Source organism: Eptatretus burgeri, chromosome 7 (genome assembly GCF_056783735.1).
Source record: "Eptatretus burgeri isolate ZD-2024b chromosome 7, Ebu_testis_v1, whole genome shotgun sequence".
Taxonomy (NCBI): Eukaryota; Metazoa; Chordata; class Myxini; order Myxiniformes; family Myxinidae; genus Eptatretus; species Eptatretus burgeri.
This window is the reverse complement of record NC_140967.1, coordinates 40,667,336-40,686,789: the sequence shown is the minus strand read 5'-3', so window position 1 is coordinate 40,686,789 and position 19,454 is coordinate 40,667,336. Positions and strand designations below refer to the sequence as shown.

At 45.6% G+C, this 19,454-nt stretch overlaps 1 protein-coding gene across 3 annotated transcripts in view; it reads right to left on the bottom strand.

Moving 5' to 3' along the window:
- ENTPD5 (ectonucleoside triphosphate diphosphohydrolase 5 (inactive)) overlaps positions 1–19,454 on the bottom strand; it is an 86,816-nt gene that overhangs the window by 7,131 nt on the left and 60,231 nt on the right. For 2 of the 3 annotated variants that reach the window (XR_015060018.1, XM_085888113.1), the window contains exons 8-13: positions 15,435–15,514; positions 10,828–10,892; positions 10,112–10,213; positions 9,582–9,716; positions 9,407–9,463; positions 3,896–4,014 (exon numbers count right to left, since the gene is read on the bottom strand). Coding sequence is in view for 2 of the 3 variants with exons in the window: in XM_085888113.1 (XP_085744239.1) it covers positions 3,896–4,014; positions 9,407–9,463; positions 9,582–9,716; positions 10,112–10,213; positions 10,828–10,892; positions 15,435–15,514 (558 nt within the window). In the remaining variant the exon portion in view is untranslated. Of the gene's footprint in view, positions 1–3,895; positions 4,015–9,406; positions 9,502–9,581; positions 9,717–10,111; positions 10,214–10,827; positions 10,893–15,434; positions 15,515–19,454 lie in introns of those variants that run through there. The other variant, XM_085888114.1, reaches the window with a different exon arrangement.

Below are 19,454 nucleotides of genomic sequence, written 5' to 3'. Positions count from 1 at the left end.
TCATGGAGCAATTAAAGTATATAATCGATTAAAGTAGTCGGATTTGAGGATCACAGCTTGTGGACTAAATAACGGTCAAAATCTGGAGTGAAATCTGAAAATGTTAATAAATTAGCAATGTTTTTGTTTTTGTTTTTGTGGTTGTGTCCCAATACCAATCACCTTGCTATTGCTTGCCAAGCCAGCCGTTCCTCATCAACCATTTCGTTGGAGTGCTTGCTTAAGTGCTCAAGCCACTTGTCAAGAGCTCTACAAACTTCGTTGTTTGTTGACAGCAGTGTAATTGATGTTGTTATAACACAGCCATTGTCGTTTTTGAAAATAAAATTACAAATTGACATTAAGTAAATGAAGTACACCAGGACCCCGACATTTGCGGTGGATACATTCCGGGAAAACCCCGCGAATGTTTAATCCGTGAATGTGGGGGCATTGTTTCAATGGGAAATGGGGGGTGGATAGGTTCTGGGGATTTCCTCATCCACGAAAAATCCGTGAATGTTGGGGAAAATCTCATGAAAATGCAGGAGAATGCTGTGGAAATATATGGAAATCCGCGAGTGTCGGAGTATAATCCGCGAGCGTCGGGGTTTAATCCGCGAGCGTCGGGGTTTAATCCGCGAGCGTCGGGGTTTAATCCGCGAGCGTCGGGGTATAATCCGCGAGCGTCGGGGTACAATCCGCGAGCGTCGCGGTACAATCCGCGAGCGTCGGGGTACAATCCGCGAGCGTCGGGGTACAATCCGCGAGCGTCGGGGTACAATCCGCGAGCGTCGGGGTAAAATCCGCGAGCGTCGGGGTACAATCCGCGAGCGTCGGGGTTCAATCCGCGAGCGTCGGGGTACAATCCGCGAGCGTCGGGGTAAAATCCGCGAGCGTCGGGGTAAAATCCGCAAGCGTCGGGGTACAATCCGCGAGCGTCGGGGTACAATCCGCGAGCGTCGGGGTACAATCCGCGAGCGTCGGGGTACAATCCGCGAGCGTCGGGGTACAATCCGCGAGCGTCGGGGTACAATCCGCGAGCGTCGGGGTACAATCCGCGAGCGTCGGGGTACAATCCGCGAGCGTCGGGGTACAATCCGCGAGCGTCGGGGTACAATCCGCGAGCGTCGGGGTAAAATCCGCGAGCGTCGGGGTAAAATCCGCGAGCGTCGGGGTACAATCCGCGAGCGTCGGGGTACAATCCGCGAGCGTCGCGGTACAATCCGCGAGCGTCGGGGTACAATCCGCGAGCGTCGGGGTACAATCCGCGAGCGTCGGGGTACAATCCGCGAGCGTCGGGGTAAAATCCGCGAGTGTTTTGTTATTGTTACAATGGAGACAAAGGGGATAACGTTATCGGTTCATGGCGGTTCCTGGTAGATTATGCTACAGGTAGCTTATGCTGAGCGTTTTTAAAATGTAACAGCTCAGATGGTGCTGTTTTTAGCAAGATGGTGAGATCCGGGTCGGGAAGTTGACAGATTGTATCAGTCCCAATGAGTCACAGAAGTCTTTTGCTTAAGTCCCATGGCAGGTGAGAGAGGTACCCACACCCAGCCAACTGGCATGATGACAGTTGAAGTCACCACATATGAGGAAGAGAGAGTTGGGATGATAAGATAGGAGTTAGTCCATGTTTTCGGAGAGCGAAATGTAAACGGATTCATCACTGTGGTGGTTGGTACAACACACAAATAAACATGAGGTGGGAGTGGAGGGGAAGCTGTAGCCAGAGGTATTCCCTGGGGGTGTGGGGGAGAGAGGGCAGTGCGTGGTGAGTAAGGAATAGAATCTTTGATGAAAAGAACAACTCCGCCACCAGGACGAGGCTCAGGTCTGTCATACCGGAGGAGGGAGTAACCAGGGAGAGATACGAGAGAGTCAGAGACGTCGTGAAGGAGGAAAGTTTCTGTTAAGCAGATTATGTCTAGTTTGTCTGTGGCAACCTGTATGGAAGGATTTGTCAGGTTTGAGTGAAGGCCCTGGATGTTTGAGTTCTATATTGTTAAGGAAGAGCGAGGGGAAGAGGTTTTGGATGCAGGGGAGGGGAGGAGGTTTTGGGTGCAGGGAAGGGGAGGGGAGGATAGGACGAGGGATGGGGGAGGGGAGGTAAGGAGAGGGGGAGGTAATGAGAGTTAGTGAAAGAGTGTGGGGGATTGCAGAAGAGCTAGGGGAGAGGGCTGGATGAGGAGGAGAAAAGGCTCAGTGGTGCTGGGTTGAGGTACATTGGGGAGTAATAAGAGAGGGGGTAGAGGGCAGTTGAAGATTGGAGGAGGTGGAGTGATGAGATGGAAGAGAGAGGGTGGGGGGAGGAGGCAGCTTTGTGGATGTTAGGGGTGGCAGCTTTGTGGATGTGAGGGGGGGGACTTTGGGAAGGGGGAGTGAGGGGGAAGATTGGAGAGAGAGAAGGATGATGGGGGAGTTTTTGAGAGAGGTGAGAGGGAAGCTTGGAGGGGGAAAGAGTGTGGAGGTTGCTTTGAGAGGGAGGGGAGACGATGAGAGCAGGCATGCGATGGGAGTGGTGGGGAGAGGGGAAGGATGAGACTTGGTAGAGGTATGGTGAAGAAGGGAGCGGGCAAGGGGAGGTACATGATTTGAGAGGTTGGGAAGAAGAGAAGGTGTGATGAGAGGAAGGAAGGAGCATGTTTGTGGTGATGAGTGTACTGATTGAGAGAGTGAGATATCTGTTTGATTAGAATGGAGCCCACAGATGTTAGAACACTACACACTTTGGGACAACAGAGGAGGAGCTGATACTGAAACAGAAGACAGTGAAGAGGTGCCAAGAGCGGAGGTCAGATGAGGGTCAAGATGGGAGGGGTAAGGGAGAGGGGATAACAGGTGGGGGTTAGGAGGAGGTAGATTTAAGGCGGTGGGGTGAATTGGCACTGAAGTTGGAAAAAAAAAGGACGATTGATGGAACATGAACATGCATTGCAAACTGGGATTTTCATTTTTTTAAGTCGGAGATGCGATTAAAGACATTACGCGAGGGATGCAATAAAGGTGAATTAAGAGAATGTAGAAAAGAAATGTTGTAACAGTGGGACGTTTTAGACACTGGATGAAGGAAAAGTCGAATTGATTTTTTGAACAGCATTTTGAAGAAGAAAGAGAGGAGTGAATTATGATACAATACAGAGAACCACACGTGCGAAAGAGGAAGTTGTAACATTTTAAGACCGTTTTTATGGATTTTATTTTTTGATAAAGATTCCGTAAGGTTTAAAAACCTGGTGTTAGCTTAGCGGTTAGGGTGGTGGCTTGGGATCCTAAGGTCCTGAATTCAAGCCCCGTTTCCCGCTGAATTAACACCAGGGGGTTGACTCAGCCCGTCATCCTTCCGAGGTCAGCGAAATGAGTACCAGTGTACTGGTAATAGGGGCACTGCATCAGGGGCATATCCGCACCCCTAACCAAGAATGTAACCAGCAGCCAAAAGGCTGCGCATGAAGGGAAGGGGTATTGATGGATTTAATAAAAATCTGGTATTGGTGTGGTGCAAGCATGATGGGCCAAATGGCCTCCTCCTGCACATAATTTCCTTGTATATCCTTGTAAGAGTTGGTACAAGAAGTCACATGGTTATATGGAGTATTTTATGCGAGGGAAAAGGTATATTTTTTTTGTACTTTTTATATTTAAGACATGAAAGAGAGGGTATAGTTGAGAGGGATAGGAGGAATGTGGAGTGAAAAGTGGAGAAAATAAAAACTGATGGTAACAAGGACAAAATACAATAAGCACGATCGTACACACAAACGAGAAGAAGGGTTGGCCTCAAGGAAACAAGAAGGATTTCAAAGTGCATATATAAAATGCTGCAAGATTTCCTTTGAAATAAGTGATGATGTCTGGTCAGAAACAGAGTTTCAACTTCCCCTCAAGCCCATCAAAAAACCCTGCATCTTACCATCAGCTGCATGTGCTTGGGGAAACCAAAGCCTCTTTGTAGCAGTGTTGAGACGTACGTGAGATCGATGCACAGGAAAGGCTGGCTAGCAAGATTTCCAAACTCCATTCCATCACATACTGGCAAGAAATGCAAGATTAACAATCTTCAATTTGCACTTTCTAATTTACAGTGCCTATAGAAAGTCTATACCCCCTTTCAAATTTTAAACATTTTGTTTCCTTAAAGCCAGGAAAAACAAATTCTACAAACTTCAGAAAATTAATTTAAAATACAAAACTAGAATATCTTGGTTGGATAAGTGTCCACCCCTTGTAATTGCAATTGTACATTAACTCAAGTGTAACCAATCACCTTCAAAATCACACACCAAGTGAATTGGCCTCCACCTGTGTTAAATTCGAGTGATTATGATTATTTCAGAATAAAATCAGATGTTCTTGTAGGTTTCCTCTGCTGAGTACTGCATTTCACAGCAAAGACTCAACCATGAGCCCCAAGGAGCTTTCAAAAGACCACCAGGATAAAGTTGTGGAAAGGCAAAGATCAGGGGATGGGTATAAAAAATATTTCAAAGGTCTTGAATATGGATGGATTCCGCAGAAACTTTGTGGACAGGTTGGGAGTGTGACAAGGACAAATTGATTCAATTTTGGTGAAGATTCGAATCCAGATCCAGATACGAGAATTTTTAAAGTGATTCTCACCATTAAGAGATGGGGCCAAAAACTGTCTCACATGATATCTCAAAAAGTTGTGGACGAGTTGTGACAAAACTATGTCGACGAGTTGGTTAGGTGACAAGAACAAGCAGATTTGATTTTGGTTAAAGTCCGGATTCAGATCCGACCGATCATTGTGGGGGAAAAAATGGAAATGGTTCAGCCTGGCGGAGATATGCTCTCTACCGAAACTATGTAGACGAGTTGGTTAGGTGACAAGAACAAGCCGATTTGATTTTGGTTAAAGTCCAGATTCAGATCCGACCGATCATTGTGGGGGAAAAAATGGAAATGGTTCAGCCTGGCAGAGATATGCTCTCTACCGAAACTATGTAGACGAGTTGGTTTGGTGACAAGAACAAGCCGATTTGATTTTGGTTAAAGTCCGGATTCAGATCCGACCGATCATTGTGGGGGAAAAAATGGAAATGGTTCAGCCTGGCAGAGATATGCTCTCTACCGAGTGCTGTTCTGTTTCGCCAAGTGTTACTGAGTGATTTTTCATTACTTGACCCAAAAAATTTTTTTTGACAAGTATGTTGATCGCCTCCATTTGTTTGTTTGTGTGTCTGTCCGTTTATCTCCAGCCCAAACCGCTCAACCGATCGTTCTGAAATTTTCAGAGATGAATGTCACCGACCCTGCGACGGTCTCGCATTTAAGTTTCGTAAAATTTGGTCGAGCAAAAAGGTCTACATCGGCCAATTTGAGGCAAATTTTCTAAAAGCCTCAAATTTCATCCGATTGACTTGAAATTTGAACAGGATGTGCATATCACGTCAGTGAATTCAACCACCTGTTCCTTTTCAGGTTATCTTAGGTCAAAAGGTCAACATAGGCCATAAGCTCAATCCAAAATAGGCCAAATTTGGAAATTGTTTTTAAAATTGTCAATTTTAATCTGATCGACTTGAAATTTGAAGATCATTTGCGTAACAGGTTGCTGAATTCAACCACCTATTAATTTTGAGATCAACATAGGCCAAAAGGCCAATTTTGGCAAAATTTTCTAAAATCCTCAATTTTCATCCGATTGACTTGAAATTTTTAGAGCATTTGCATATCAGATCACCAAATTCAACCACCTTTTAATTTTGAGGTAAACATAGGCCAAGAGCTCAACATAGACCAAAAGGTCAACATAGGCCACATTTATAAAATCCTCAATTTTAATCCGATTGACTTGAAATTTGAAGAGCATTTTCTTGTCAGGTCGCTGAATTAAACTACCAATTGATTTTAAAGGTAAAAAGGTCAACACAGGCCTAAATTCTAAAATTGATAGGACCAAAAACGAAATCTATCACTATATCTCAAAAAAGTTGTGGATAAGTTATGACAAAACAAGGTGGATGATTTGAATAGGTGACAAGAACAAGCGGATTAGATTTTGGTTCGGATCAAGCCCATCAGTGGGATACAAAATGTAAATTGTTCCACCTGGCAGAGGTATGCACTCGACCGACTGCCATTCTACTTTGTGCTGTTTTGTCAAGTTGTCACTCTATGAGTGATTTTTCATTTGTTTGTTTGTCTGTCTGCACAGAACTTTCGATTTTTTCTTCACAACTGCTTGTCAGATCGAGACTAAATTTCCACTGTAGGGGTGACGACTCATGTAGAATGTTGTAATGATAATTATGATGTCATTGGTCACATGGTGTGGTGGCCATGTGGGAAAAACGGCAAAACTTTGGACCTCTATCTCAAAACTGCACCAAGGAAAAAATGGAAACTTGGTACATTCCAAGTCCTCCTCATGGGGAATAAGGGTGATTTTTTTTGTGACGTCATAGGTGCCTTCGTTATGACATCATAATTGCAAATGTAGAACGCTACATCCGATCAGTATAAAGAATTTTGAGGGTTATCTACAGATAAATTGGTCCACGGAAAAAAGAAAAAAGAAAATAAAATAATATCAATGATGTCATCGGTCACGTCATTTGGCAGCCAAATTGTTTGTTTGTTTTTAAACCTGAAAAAAATCTTCTTCGCTGAAATAGCTGAACAGATCGAGGCGAAACTTTACAAGTTTTACCGCCTATCCATGAGGAACAAAACATTCACACATATGACGTCATTGGTCACATGGTTTGGCAGCCATATTGAATTTACCCAAAAACCTATTAAAAAAATCTTATTTTCCAGAACGGCTGGACAGATCGAGGGGAAACTTCACACAAGTGTTCGCAAGCCTTGGGGATACCAGGGTATTCATGAATAATTGATGTCACATGGTCTGGCAGCCATAATGGATTGAGCAAAAATCTTCAAAAAAAAATTATTTCTCTTGAACTGCTTCATCAATTGCCATGAAAGTTCAAAGTTATGATCTAGTAGTGATGGCGAATATATGTTGTAAATTTCAACCTGATCGGATGCATGGTGTGGCAGCCAGAATTATTTAATTATTTCTTGAATCTGGGTTCTTTTTGATTTTGTATTTTTTTATTTAAAATAAGGCTCACTTCGCTGTACCTGGATGGGTTTGAGGGCAGAGGAGTAGCAGCTGAAACCCAAATCCTATCCAGGTTCCTCCTGATGACATCTTTGCTTTTTGCTCATTACCCTCACCGAAGGAGAGGATATTGCATTTGGATCCATTTGTTTGTGTGTTTGTCCGCACAGAACTTTAGTATTTTTCTCCGCAACTGCTTGTCGGATTGACGAAATTTAATCCATAGGAATGACAAATTATGTAGAATGTTCTATTGATAATTATGACGTCATAGGCCATGTGGTGTGGCAGCCATGTTTGGAAAATGGAAAATCATTGGACATCCATCTCTGAAACCACACCAAGGAAAAAAATTGAAACTTGGCACATGGCAAGCACTCGTCACGGGGAATAAGTGTGATTTTTAAAAATGAAATCATCGGTGCCTTCATTATGATGTCATAATTGCATATGTAGAACGCCACATCTGATCAGTATGAAAAATTTTGAGGATCATCAAGGGATAAAATGATCCACGGAGAAAAATTTGATAATGTCATTGGTCATGTGATTCGGCAGCCATATTGCTTTTTCAAAACAAAAAAAAAAACTCCAAAAATCTTCTTCTCTGAAGTGGATCAATAGATGGAGGTGAAACTTTACACGTATGACCGCCTATCCATGAGGAACAAAAGTTTCACACATATGATGTCATCGGTCACATGGTTTGGCACCCGCTTTGGATTTACCCTAAACCGATAAAAAAAATCTTCTCCAGGACAGCTGGACAGATCGAGGGGAAACTTCACACAAATGTTCCCCAAGCGTTGGGGATACCAGGGTATTCATGAATAATTGATGTCACATGGTCTGGCAGCCATATTGGATTGAGCGAGAATCTTTAAAAAAATTATTTCTCTTGAACCGCTTAATCAATCAACGTGAAACCACAATTATGATCTAGTAATGATGGGGAATACATATTTTAAATGTCAACCTGATCGGACACGGTTTAGGAGCCAGAATTATTTAATTTTTTGGATTTGGGTTCTCTTTGATTTTTTTTTCTTTTTTTTTGAATAAGGCTCACTTGGTGGTGCCTGGATGGGTTTGTGGGTAGAGGAGCAGCAGTTGAAATGTGAATCTTATTCAGGTTCCTCCTGATGACTTCATCTTTGCTTTTTGCTTGTTTGAGTTCCTTCTGATGACTCCAATGCAGGACTGTACCTATTTAGTCTCCCATTTGATTTCAATTGAATTTATTTTAATCCTATTCTGAATTCACTAATAATAATAATAATAATAATAATAATAATAATAAATGTCATGGGCCAGGGTCAAGTGTCTGAAAGCGGGGTTGCAAAGCGGGACGTCTTCATACCTGGTCATCACTGCCAGCAATTATAAAGTGGCAGTTCCAGTCATGTCTCTTATTAATTACGTAACATACCAGTACACAAACGCCACACAAAATACAACACACAAAACAAGTCCTGGCGAGGGTCTGCAATCTCTGATTGCTCTTTTTCTTGTTGGAAATTGCAGAGGAGAGGAAATCGCTAATGACTCACGGACAAATTGGATGTAATTTGTAACTTTCAACTGAGAGAACGAAGTTTGTAGTTGTTTCCAAAATGTCACATGTAGGGAACATACCAAAATTAATCTGAAAATAAAAAAGTTCAGATATAGGTTCTTTAGTAACAACAGCACTGTATAAGCCTTTAATGTCATAACTAAACAACAAAACTACTCCTACCACAACTATGAATACTACTTTGGCACCAATTAACTCCACCTTATTATGGGGTTGCCCAGGGAATATATTAGGCCCAAGTCTTTCAGGAGAAGGGTAGCCAGGCCAGATTGAAGGTGACAGTAACTTTGAATTTGGCCAGGAAGCTGGCGATAAGTCATCCATTCTTCGGAAAGGACACCGTGGGATTCTTAACATCCATCAACTTATGCTAGCTGAAGGGATACCCATTTTGATGTAAACGGCACACAAGTTAATGCATTGCCTTGCCCATGGAACACCAGGATGACAATTTATATCTGAGCCAATATTCAAACCCAGGCTAGGTTGAAGGTTGAAGGTTGAAGGAGAGTGAGCATACCTCCAGGCTATCCTGTAGAGTGTAGATGTTAGTTTTATTTGGGTAAAATAAAAGGAACAACATTTGAAAAAACAAATGATTATTCGTACTCATTATTAAAGTTATGTGTCATTCACAAAGGTATGCACAAGTAAAAATAGATAAAAGTACACATCAGAATGTAGCCCCCCCAAAAAAAATCAATCAATAAATAAATTTTTTAAAACCCCCAAAAAACAATAGATTTGCTCACCTTCTTTTGCTTTGTCTTCATAATTTTTCACCAATAGAGTTCCACCATTCTCATCAGCTTTGGCCAGAAAATGTAGAAGGGTTATAAAATAAAGACTATGTTAGGATGCAAATTTTTGTAAAGAAGCTGGTAAGGTTTATAGGAAGTCAAATAAATAAAAAAAGTCTGCACTTACTGATAAGTCCGACGTCGACGGCTCTGTCAAAATAGTATGAGAAAGCATAAAATACATGCTCCTTCAACTCATTGGGATGGTCGACTTTTTCCTCGATGATCTTTTCCACTCGTTGGGAGCACAACTTAAAGCTTGCTGTGTGAGGGTATGGAAAAAGGATGGGTGAGGAGAAGGGGCGATGACCATTCAGGTGATTTACCTTCCAATCTTTAAGAGCATATGCACAATCTCCGAGGCCCTAAAAGTACGAGTTGCTGTTGGAGCTTGAAAGTGGTTTCCAAGATTATCAATTCAATGTAGCAAAGGTTTCTGAATTACAAGCTTTTTATATACATGCTATTGTTAGATTATCTCATGAAAATGGAAATCAAAATTGACTCAATAAATAAAATAGCATCCAGGTTGTTGGGAGGTATTTTTCTTTTGGGTGGCTGCGAAGGTGGATGGGGAAGAGGGGATGCCTTTGTCTGATGTTTTTCACATGGAAACTCGAAATTATAGCAGGACAAACATGGATAAAGACAAGGTACCTCCTTTGACCCCTCCAATTTTGTATGGTATCCCTGCATGAACCCAGGTGCTCTTGTACTGGGATGGTAGGCACGGGCTCAAAAGCCTCCGTCCATTTTCCACTGTGAAATACAAGAAGAAAATAACATTACCTTGAATTGCAAAAACATCAAAAGAATTACAGTTACAACTAGAAATCATCTCATAATGCATAGCCCATCTGCGTCTGCTTTGTACTAACTAAACTTGCTGAAAACAACAGTGAAAAACAAACAAACAAACAGGTAAAAATTATTAATCAGTGTTCTCCATATTCTCATAATAAAGGCTTGTTGAAAATTTGATGACAAAAGCTGAAATAGTAATAATGAGACAAAAGCAGGTTATGGCCGAGCATGACAAACACACAAACTCAAATGGTAAATAAATAAAAACATGGAAGTGATTTCAAAACCCAGCCGTCTCGCATTGACAAGGCCTATTTCTCATTGTGACTGCCGTTTTGACCAAATTATTCATTAGTCTTCTCATATTCTCACAATAAGGGCTTGGTAAAAATTGATGACACACACAATTGCGAAACCCCGTCTCCTGCCGTGCAGGCGGATGGGCTAAAAATAGTTCAGAGGTTGCCACACAGAGGGAAGAAAAACTGGTCTGGATGGATACATCGTTCACCAAATAAAAGCTGTTGGTATAATCACTGGCCATACATAGTACAATGTGGAATATTTACCAGCAAGACTCTCCACTCCACCAAGAACAGATAGTCTTGCAGACATCAAACCAAGTCCCAGGTAGCTGGCAAGAGCAAACAAAATATGAACCATTTAGTAAGCAAGTAATTACTATATGCTGATGCTGTGCAAATAAACATATCCTTAAACGTAATGCCAATCATGTCTCTCACCCTTGATTGCGGCTGTGCCAAATAGCTCTCATTTACTGACCACAAACAAATACAACCTGTCACTTCACTGATTGGAATATTATGGAGGGGGGGGGGGAGGAAAGAGAGGGGAAATAGAGTGGGACAGGGGTGGGAGACGGAGTGGGACAGGGGTGGGAGACGGAGTGGGACAGGGGTGGGAGAGGGAGTGGGACAGGGGTGGGAGACGGAGTGGGACAGGGGTGGGAGACGGAGTGGGACAGGGGTGGGAGACGGAGTGGGACAGGGGTGGGAGACGGAGTGGGACAGGGGTGGGAGACGGAGGGGGACAGGGGTGGGAGACGGAGTGGGACAGGGGTGGGAGACGGAGTGGGACAGGGGTGGGAGACGGAGTGGGACAGGGGTGGGAGACGGAGTGGGACAGGGGTGGGAGACGGAGTGGGACAGGGGTGGGAGACGGAGTGGGACAGGGGTGGGAGACGGAGTGGGACAGGGGTGGGAGACGGAGTGGGACAGGGGTGGAAGACAGTGGGACAGGGGTGGGAGGGGGAGTGGGAGAGGGGGGGGAGACGGAGTGGGACAGGGGTGGGAGACGGAGTGGGACAGGGGTGGGAGACGGAGTGGGACAGGGGTGGGAGACGGAGTGGGACAGGGGTGGGAGACGGAGTGGGACAGGGGTGGGAGACGGAGTGGGACAGGGGTGGGAGACGGAGTGGGACAGGGGTGGGAGACGGAGTGGGACAGGGGTGGGAGACGGAGTGGGACAGGGGTGGGAGACGGAGTGGGACAGGGGTGGGAGAGAGTGGGACAGGGGTGGGAGACGGAGTGGGACAGGGGTGGGAGACGGAGTGGGACAGGGGTGGGAGACGGAGTGGGACAGGGGTGGGAGACGGAGTGGGACAGGGGTGGGAGACGGAGTGGGACAGGGGTGGGAGACGGAGTGGGACAGGGGTGGGAGACGGAGTGGGACAGGGGTGGGAGACGGAGTGGGACAGGGGTGGGAGACGGAGTGGGACAGGGGTGGGAGACGGAGTGGGACAGGCGTGGGAGACGGAGTGGGACAGGGGTGGGAGACGGAGTGGGACAGGGGTGGGAGACGGCGGGGGACAGGGGTGGGAGAGGGAGTGGGACAGGGGTGGGAGACGGAGTGGGACAGGGGTGGGAGACGGAGTGGGACAGGGGTGGGAGACGGAGTGGGACAGGGGTGGGAGACGGAGTGGGACAGGGGTGGGAGACGGAGTGGGACAGGGGTGGGAGACGGAGTGGGACAGGGGTGGGAGACGGAGTGGGACAGGGGTGGGAGACGGAGTGGGACAGGGGTGGGAGACGGAGTGGGACAGGGGTGGGAGACGGAGTGGGACAGGGGTGGGAGACGGAGTGGGACAGGGGTGGGAGACGGAGTGGGACAGGGGTGGGAGACGGAGTGGGACAGGGGTGGGAGACGGAGTGGGACAGGGGTGGGAGACGGAGTGGGACAGGGGTGGGAGACGGAGTGGGACAGGGGTGGGAGACGGAGTGGGACAGGGGTGGGAGACGGAGTGGGACAGGGGTGGGAGACGGAGTGGGACAGGGGTGGGAGACGGAGTGGGACAGGGGTGGGAGACGGAGTGGGACAGGGGTGGGAGACGGAGTGGGACAGGGGTGGGAGACGGAGTGGGACAGGGGTGGGAGATAGTGGGGGAGGGGTGGCAGAGAGAGTGGGGAGGGATGGAAGATAGTGGGAGAGGGGTGGCAGAGAGAGTGGGACGGGGTGGGAGAGAGAGTGGGACGGGGTGGGAGAGAGAGTGGGACGGGGTGGGAGAGAGAGAGTGGGACGGGGTGGGAGAGAGAGAGTGGGAGAGAGAGTGGGACGGGGTGGGAGAGAGAGTGGGACGGGGTGGGAGAGAGAGTGGGACGGGGTGGGAGAGAGAGTGGGACGGGGTGGGAGAGAGAGTGGGACGGGGTGGGAGAGAGAGTGGGACAGGGTGGGAGAGAGTGTGGGAGAGGGGTGGAAGATAGTGGGGGAGGGTGGGAGAGAGAGAGTGGGACGGGGTGGGAGATAGAGTGAGAGAGGGGTGGAAGATGGTGGGGGAGGGGTGGGAGAGAGAAGGAGGGGTGCAAGTGAGACGGAGAGGGGTGGGAGAATGGTTAGAGAAAGAGGGAGAAAGGTGAGAGGGAGAGGGGTGGGAGGGAGTTTAACATCCACCTGAGAGATGGCACACACACATTGATGAATCACCCTGCCTGTGAAACACCAGGATGACAGTTTAGAGATGGGTGGGGATTCAAACCCAGGCTAGACAGCTTAGAGAGAGCTTGCGTACCCCTTGGCTACCCATGCTATGGTGTGCGGATTTATTGCTTTGCATTTTGTAGCCACTGAAACCATTTTCCAAAACTCTCTTGAACTCGTTATAATCCTCTAATTTATTTTGCCTTCCTAACTATGGAGATGTCCCCACGGAGAACCGAGCAATGGTATCGCCATGGAAGCCTATAGAGATCAAAGCTTGTAGAGCACTCGCCAAGTGGCTTAAGCACTCCAGCAAGCACTCCCAATGAAACGGTTGAAGAAACTTAAAAAAAACAAAGGCACACACCCACGGAAAGTCCATTGAAGAATCCAAAATCTACCTATATGTACCATGTCCGACGTCCGTGTGCTGTCTACACCCCTCTTCATGCTTGCAGAAACCTTTGACCTCCCTCTGGCCGGCTCACTCTGAATCGGATTTGTTCATACTACACTCTGGGGAAGCGTTTTAAATAAACTGTCAGTCCTTAACAGCCCCGCCAATACATGTCCCTCCAACCTCCTTGGAGGTCATGCCGACAGTGCACGTGTTCCGGCGATATACTCGTCCTTCCACTCAACCATGTGGACAGACTCTCACCAGCACGCTCAACTTTACCCATACCTGCAGAAAGTCCCGCATGACTTCGGCGCTGCAGCACGTCTGCTCCCCACATGCCCGAGCACATGGTTCATCAGATGGCCGCATAACCTCCACCACGGCACCACACACTATTAGTCCGGGTGCGAGTTTGGTTTGAGTGCCCGCGAATCCCACGCACCGCACACACATAACCAAGCATGCAGGCACGCACACACCCACACCCACACCCACGGAGAGTCCCTTTACAAATCCAAACCTACCCATTTGTACCATGTCCATGTGTGCTGTCTATGCACCTCTACCTTGCAGCAACTGCCGACTGTACCTTTTCTTCCATAGAATTTTCAATCATGTCAGACAAATTCTCTGTACTCCACCAGACCAAAATAAATAAGAGGGAGGCGAGAGGTTCAAATTTTGCACCACCATTGCGCAGCAGAATAAAGAAGAGCAGGATTTTTGAGACAACATCTTTAGTGATGAGGTCCACTTTGATCTCAGCAGTCACATGAACAAACAGATCATGCGATTTTGGGTGGAACACCAACCGCACAAACATGGAACTACCACCTTCTATGGCGAAAGTAACGGTTTGGTTTGCAATTGGACGTAGTGGTATAATAAGACCTTTCTTCTTTGTGAACAAAGACGGACAAACAGGGACAGTGAACACAGAATAGATACGTGGACACGCTGCAGAGAAAATTCCTTCTGGCACTGAGGAGGAAGCAAGAAATCACGAATGAATTCAGTCATATTTCAGCAAGACTGTGCACCACCGCATACGTCTCATGGTCATTTCTCGATGGACCGCCAACCCATGGCTTCTTATTCCCTGGACTGTCTCCTTCCGACTACCATCTATGGGCGTCCCACAAAGCTAAGGTCTAAGAAAACAACCTACACACCGCACATGAGTTGAAAAATATTAGACCAAATATCAGATGTATACCACCTTGTTCTCATCGACAACTTCAATGTCTGAGTAGCAGCTTCCATCCAGGTTCCGTGCTTGGATTGAGCACTTTCTCAACTACCTAGGACATCACCTCCTATTGCTTGTTGAAATACTTTTTTGCAATATTAAACAAAAATTGAAACTAATCATGTGTATTATTAGACACAAACAAAATTTTAGGAAAATAAAAGGTTGCACATCATTTTAAACCATCTGTAGATGCCAATTTTATTTGCATAAAAAAAAAATGCTCATTGCTCATGGAAGACCTTATGTTATGAAAAAAGAAAAAGAAAAAGACAAGCACATATTAAGCCAACACATGAAGCCAACAGCATGTGCAGTCAGTCTTCCGAAAACTGCTGCGTACATGAGACAAGACAAATTCAAACCATTGCAAACTACAAGGAAATCAAAAAATAATCGGATTGGTTTTGAAATGCAAAATAATGTCACATGCTTTTTCAAAGCCAATCAAGCACCTCTAATGGCATGGCTGCTCCCACAGAAATTACTGGGAAATTCGCCAAGTTGCATTAACTGCTCAAGTATGTTTTTTCACATCTCGAAGGCATGAAGTGAAAAATGAAATCGCTTTGAACAGGTAGGTGTGATCTTACCTGTGTGAATAGAGTTTGTATGTTGAATTGAACATCTTGAAAGAAGTCGAATAACTTTCAGGTACAGCTTGTAGCGTTTGCTAGGATATTAAAAACATTAAAGAGTCACAGTATGATGTGTGCTAGAGAAATGAAAATGAAAAGAATAAACCATGGTAGGTAAGAATTTTAGAGCAGTTGGCGTAGAGCATTCATTTATGGTCGCACAGACATAAAAGCGATCGATTAAATCAGTGATCATTTTCCAATATTTTGGTAAAATAATTTTACGAGACTGACTCAGTGTTATGAAGCAATGGACTGAAGCAACGAGCAATTGAATCTGCACAGTTTAAACTTCAAAACCTTTTCAAAGTAGAAATGGGAGTTATACATAGGCATCTCAGTAGAAGGTTGATCTCTACAAAGGCTTACGATATCGGGACAGAAAGGCGTATTCAATTCCTAGTTTGTCAGATATATTAATATATACAAATGGCATGCAGCATAATTGGTTCACGAGCCAGTAAGTGACCATTATGTTCGTTATGGGTGTGTGTCTGTCTGTCCCGAGCATAGCTCCGTGGGTTTTGATCCGATCTTGATAAAATTAGGGTGCGAGGTTTGTATCATTATCTAGTTGTGTTTTCCAGAGAATGGGTGTGCTGCGCCCATTATGGGTGGAGCCACACCCAAAAAAACATGTGTTTTTAGGGGGTAGCCGGTTTCAAGTTACATCTTCTCTGAGGGGGTTTGTCGAATCTGGCAGGGGTTTCGGTATTTGGCTAGCCCAATGGCACCTGCATAGCCCCACGGAGCTCGATTTTTCATTTTCGTCCCAAGGTCAAGGTCACAAGGTCACAAACTTAGAAAATGTCAAAAAAATCAATAAATTGGGCATCGAGCTCCTCGGGTTTTCAACTGTTTCGAATGAAAGTTGGTATGCAAGTAGTGCTCTTCGAGTACTACAACTTTTGGTTCACGAGAAAGTGACCACTATATTCATTATGGGTGTGTGTCTCTGTCTGTTGGTTCACGAGCGCCAGCCAGAGTGACCACTATATTAGTTATGTCTGTGTGTCTGTCTGTCTGTCTGTCCAGAGCATAACTCCGTGGACTTTGATCCGATCTTGATGAAACTTGGTTATGTGTTCGATATCAATGTCTAGTTGTGTTTTCCTGGATGAGGGCATGCTACGCCCATTGTGGGTGGAGCCACGCCCAAGAAATAGTCATTTTTATGGGGTAGTCGGATTAAAAATCTATCTTCTCCTAAGGAATTGACTGAATGGAATGGGTTCTTCAGTATTTGAATAGCAAAATGAATTATCTAAAACTTGTCGTTGTCCGATTTTTCATTTTCGTCCCAAGGTCAAGGTCACAAGGTCAAAAACTTAGAAAATTGTGAATTTTGACATAAAAATCATACGACCGCCCAAACTTTGAGAGCTAAGACGACAAATTTTTTTATGCATAATCTTGAGGTCATTCCCCACCTAAAGTCTTGAAACCATTTTGCTCTATCTCGAACACCTTGCCCGTGGCGCCCCCTTCAAGTTTGTTTTTATGCTGATTTCATCAAAGTATGGATAATCCGAGGAGTGCAAAATGCCAGATAGCCTATATGATGTTATATTGTTCCTGTAATGTTCCAGAGTGGGGTGGTGGGGTGATGAAGTTGGAAAGACGATTGAAGAGAAGAGGAAGAAGTTCAAGGAATGGCAAAAGGCAAAGGATACGGTGGAAGAAGAGGCAGCACATGAAAGTTATAAGGAAGCCAAGAAGGCTGCAAAGAAAGAGGTTGCAAAGGCGCAGGAGGCCCATAGGAAAATGTTTGGAGAACGCTTGGATTCGGAGGAGGGTAAGAGAGCGGTATTCAGGATTGCAAAGCAGATATCGAGAGAGAGATTTGATGTGACGGGGGTGAGTTGCTTGAAGGATGAAGTGGGACAAATAGTTGTGGATTCAGATGGAATTAAAGGAAGATGGAAGAGATATATGGAAAGGCTGTTGAATGTAGAAAATGAATGGGATAGCAACATCGAGAGTAACCCGGTTTTAGGACAGCAGAGAAGATAACTGAGAAGGAAGTTGAGAAAGCTATAAGAGCAATGAAGAGTAGAAAAGCAGGAGGGCCGACGGGAGTTGTGGGAGATATGTTGAAGGCAGCGGGAAGTTGGGGTGTGAAGAGAATGACAGAGATCTGTAATCTGGTGGTGAAAGAAGGCCGCATTCCAGTGGATTGGGAACTGAGTACCCTCGTCCCTCTGTACAAGGGGAAAGGTGACCCTCTGGACTGTGGCTCCTATAGAGCAATAAAGTTATTGGAGCATGGAATGAAGGTATTGGAAAGGGTGTTGGAGAAGAGGATAAGGAAGAAGGTAAAGATTGACAAAATGCAGTTTGGATTTATGTCAGGAAGAGGAACGACAGATGCATTTTTTATATTGTCAGGCAGTTGTAGGAGAAGTACATGGAGAAGAGGAAGAAGTTGTTTTTTGGGTTTGTTGATCTGGAGAAAGCATTTGATAGGGTTCCACGTGAAGTTATGACATGGGCATTGAGGAAGTTAGGAGTGGAGGAATGGTTGATCAGAGTAGTGATGGCCATGTACGAGAGAGCACACACAGCTGTAAGGACGAAGGATGGGAACAGTGGTGAGTTTGAGGTGAGGGTAGGAGTGCACCAGGGGTCGGTACTAAGTCCACTTCTATTTGTAGTTGTGATGGAGGTGCTGGCTCGGAGGGTAAAGGAGGGTTTACCGTGGGAGCTGCTGTATGCAGATGATCTGGTGTTGATTGCAGAGTATGGATGGACTGAAGGAGAAGATGAACAAGTGGAAGGAATGTATGGAGGCAAAAAGTTTGAAGGTGAATATCGGAAAGACGAAGGTGATGGCAAGTGGTAAAGCATGTGGTGAGGTGGAAAGGACTGGGAAGTGGCCGTGTGCTGTGTGCAGGAAGGGTGTCGGAGTGAACTCCATTCAGTGTACAATGTGTGCTGAATGGGTTCATCGAAAATGTAGTGGGGTGAGAGGGTCATTAACCAGTGTGGCAGCTACATTCAAGTGTAAGGTGTGCATCGAGGGAGCAGCAGATGAAGGAATTGTTGAGTTGGATCTTGGAGATGGTGTGAAGCTGGAAGGGGTGAAAACATTTTGCTATCTCGGAGACATGCGGAATGGAGAAGGTGGATCAGACTCTTCGACGGTTGCTAGAGTGAGATGTGCATGGAAGAAGTTTCGGGAACTGAGTGGTGTGCTGACGAAGAGGGGAGTGTCGTTGAGGCTGAAGGGAAAGGTGTATGCTACATGTGTGAGGAGTACGATGATTTATGGGAGTGAGACATGGGTACTGAACATGGAGCAGCAACAAAGGCTGGAAAGGGTGGAAATGCGAATGGTTTGGTGGATGTGTGGAGTATCGTTGAGAGAGAGGAAGACAAATGATGACTTGCGGAAGATGATGGGAATAGAGTATGTGATGGAGGATGTGAAGAGAAACAGGTTGAGATGGTTGGGTCATGTGTTGAGGAAGGATGAAAGTGACTGGGTGAGAGGAGTGTTGGAAATGAGTGTAGTCGGAAGTAGAGGACGGGGAAGACCGAGAAAAACTTGGCTAAATGTGGTGGAAGAGGAAATGTAGGCAAGGGGATTAAGAAGGGAAGATGCAGAAAACAGGGTAAAGTGGAGAAGATTGTCATGGGGCCCGCAAGGCTAATCCCTGCTTTAGCGGGGAAAATGGCCTTTAAATGCTTGGTGTGTGTGTGTGTGTGTGTGTGTGTGTGTGTGTGTGTGTGTGTGTGTGTGTGTGTGTGTGTGTGTGTGTGTGTGTGTGTGTGTGTGTGTGTGTGTGTGTGTGTGAATGTTCCAGAGGAAGTTTTGCACCAAAGGTCATAATCCTTGACCTTTGACCTTTAAAGGCCACAAAGGTCAAGTTTTCAAAGTTGTGGGACTCGAACCGGGTTTTCGACCTTCAACGAACCAACTGCAATAAGCTATAGCACGTATCCTGTTTCCTTATTTTAATGTTCACAACATTG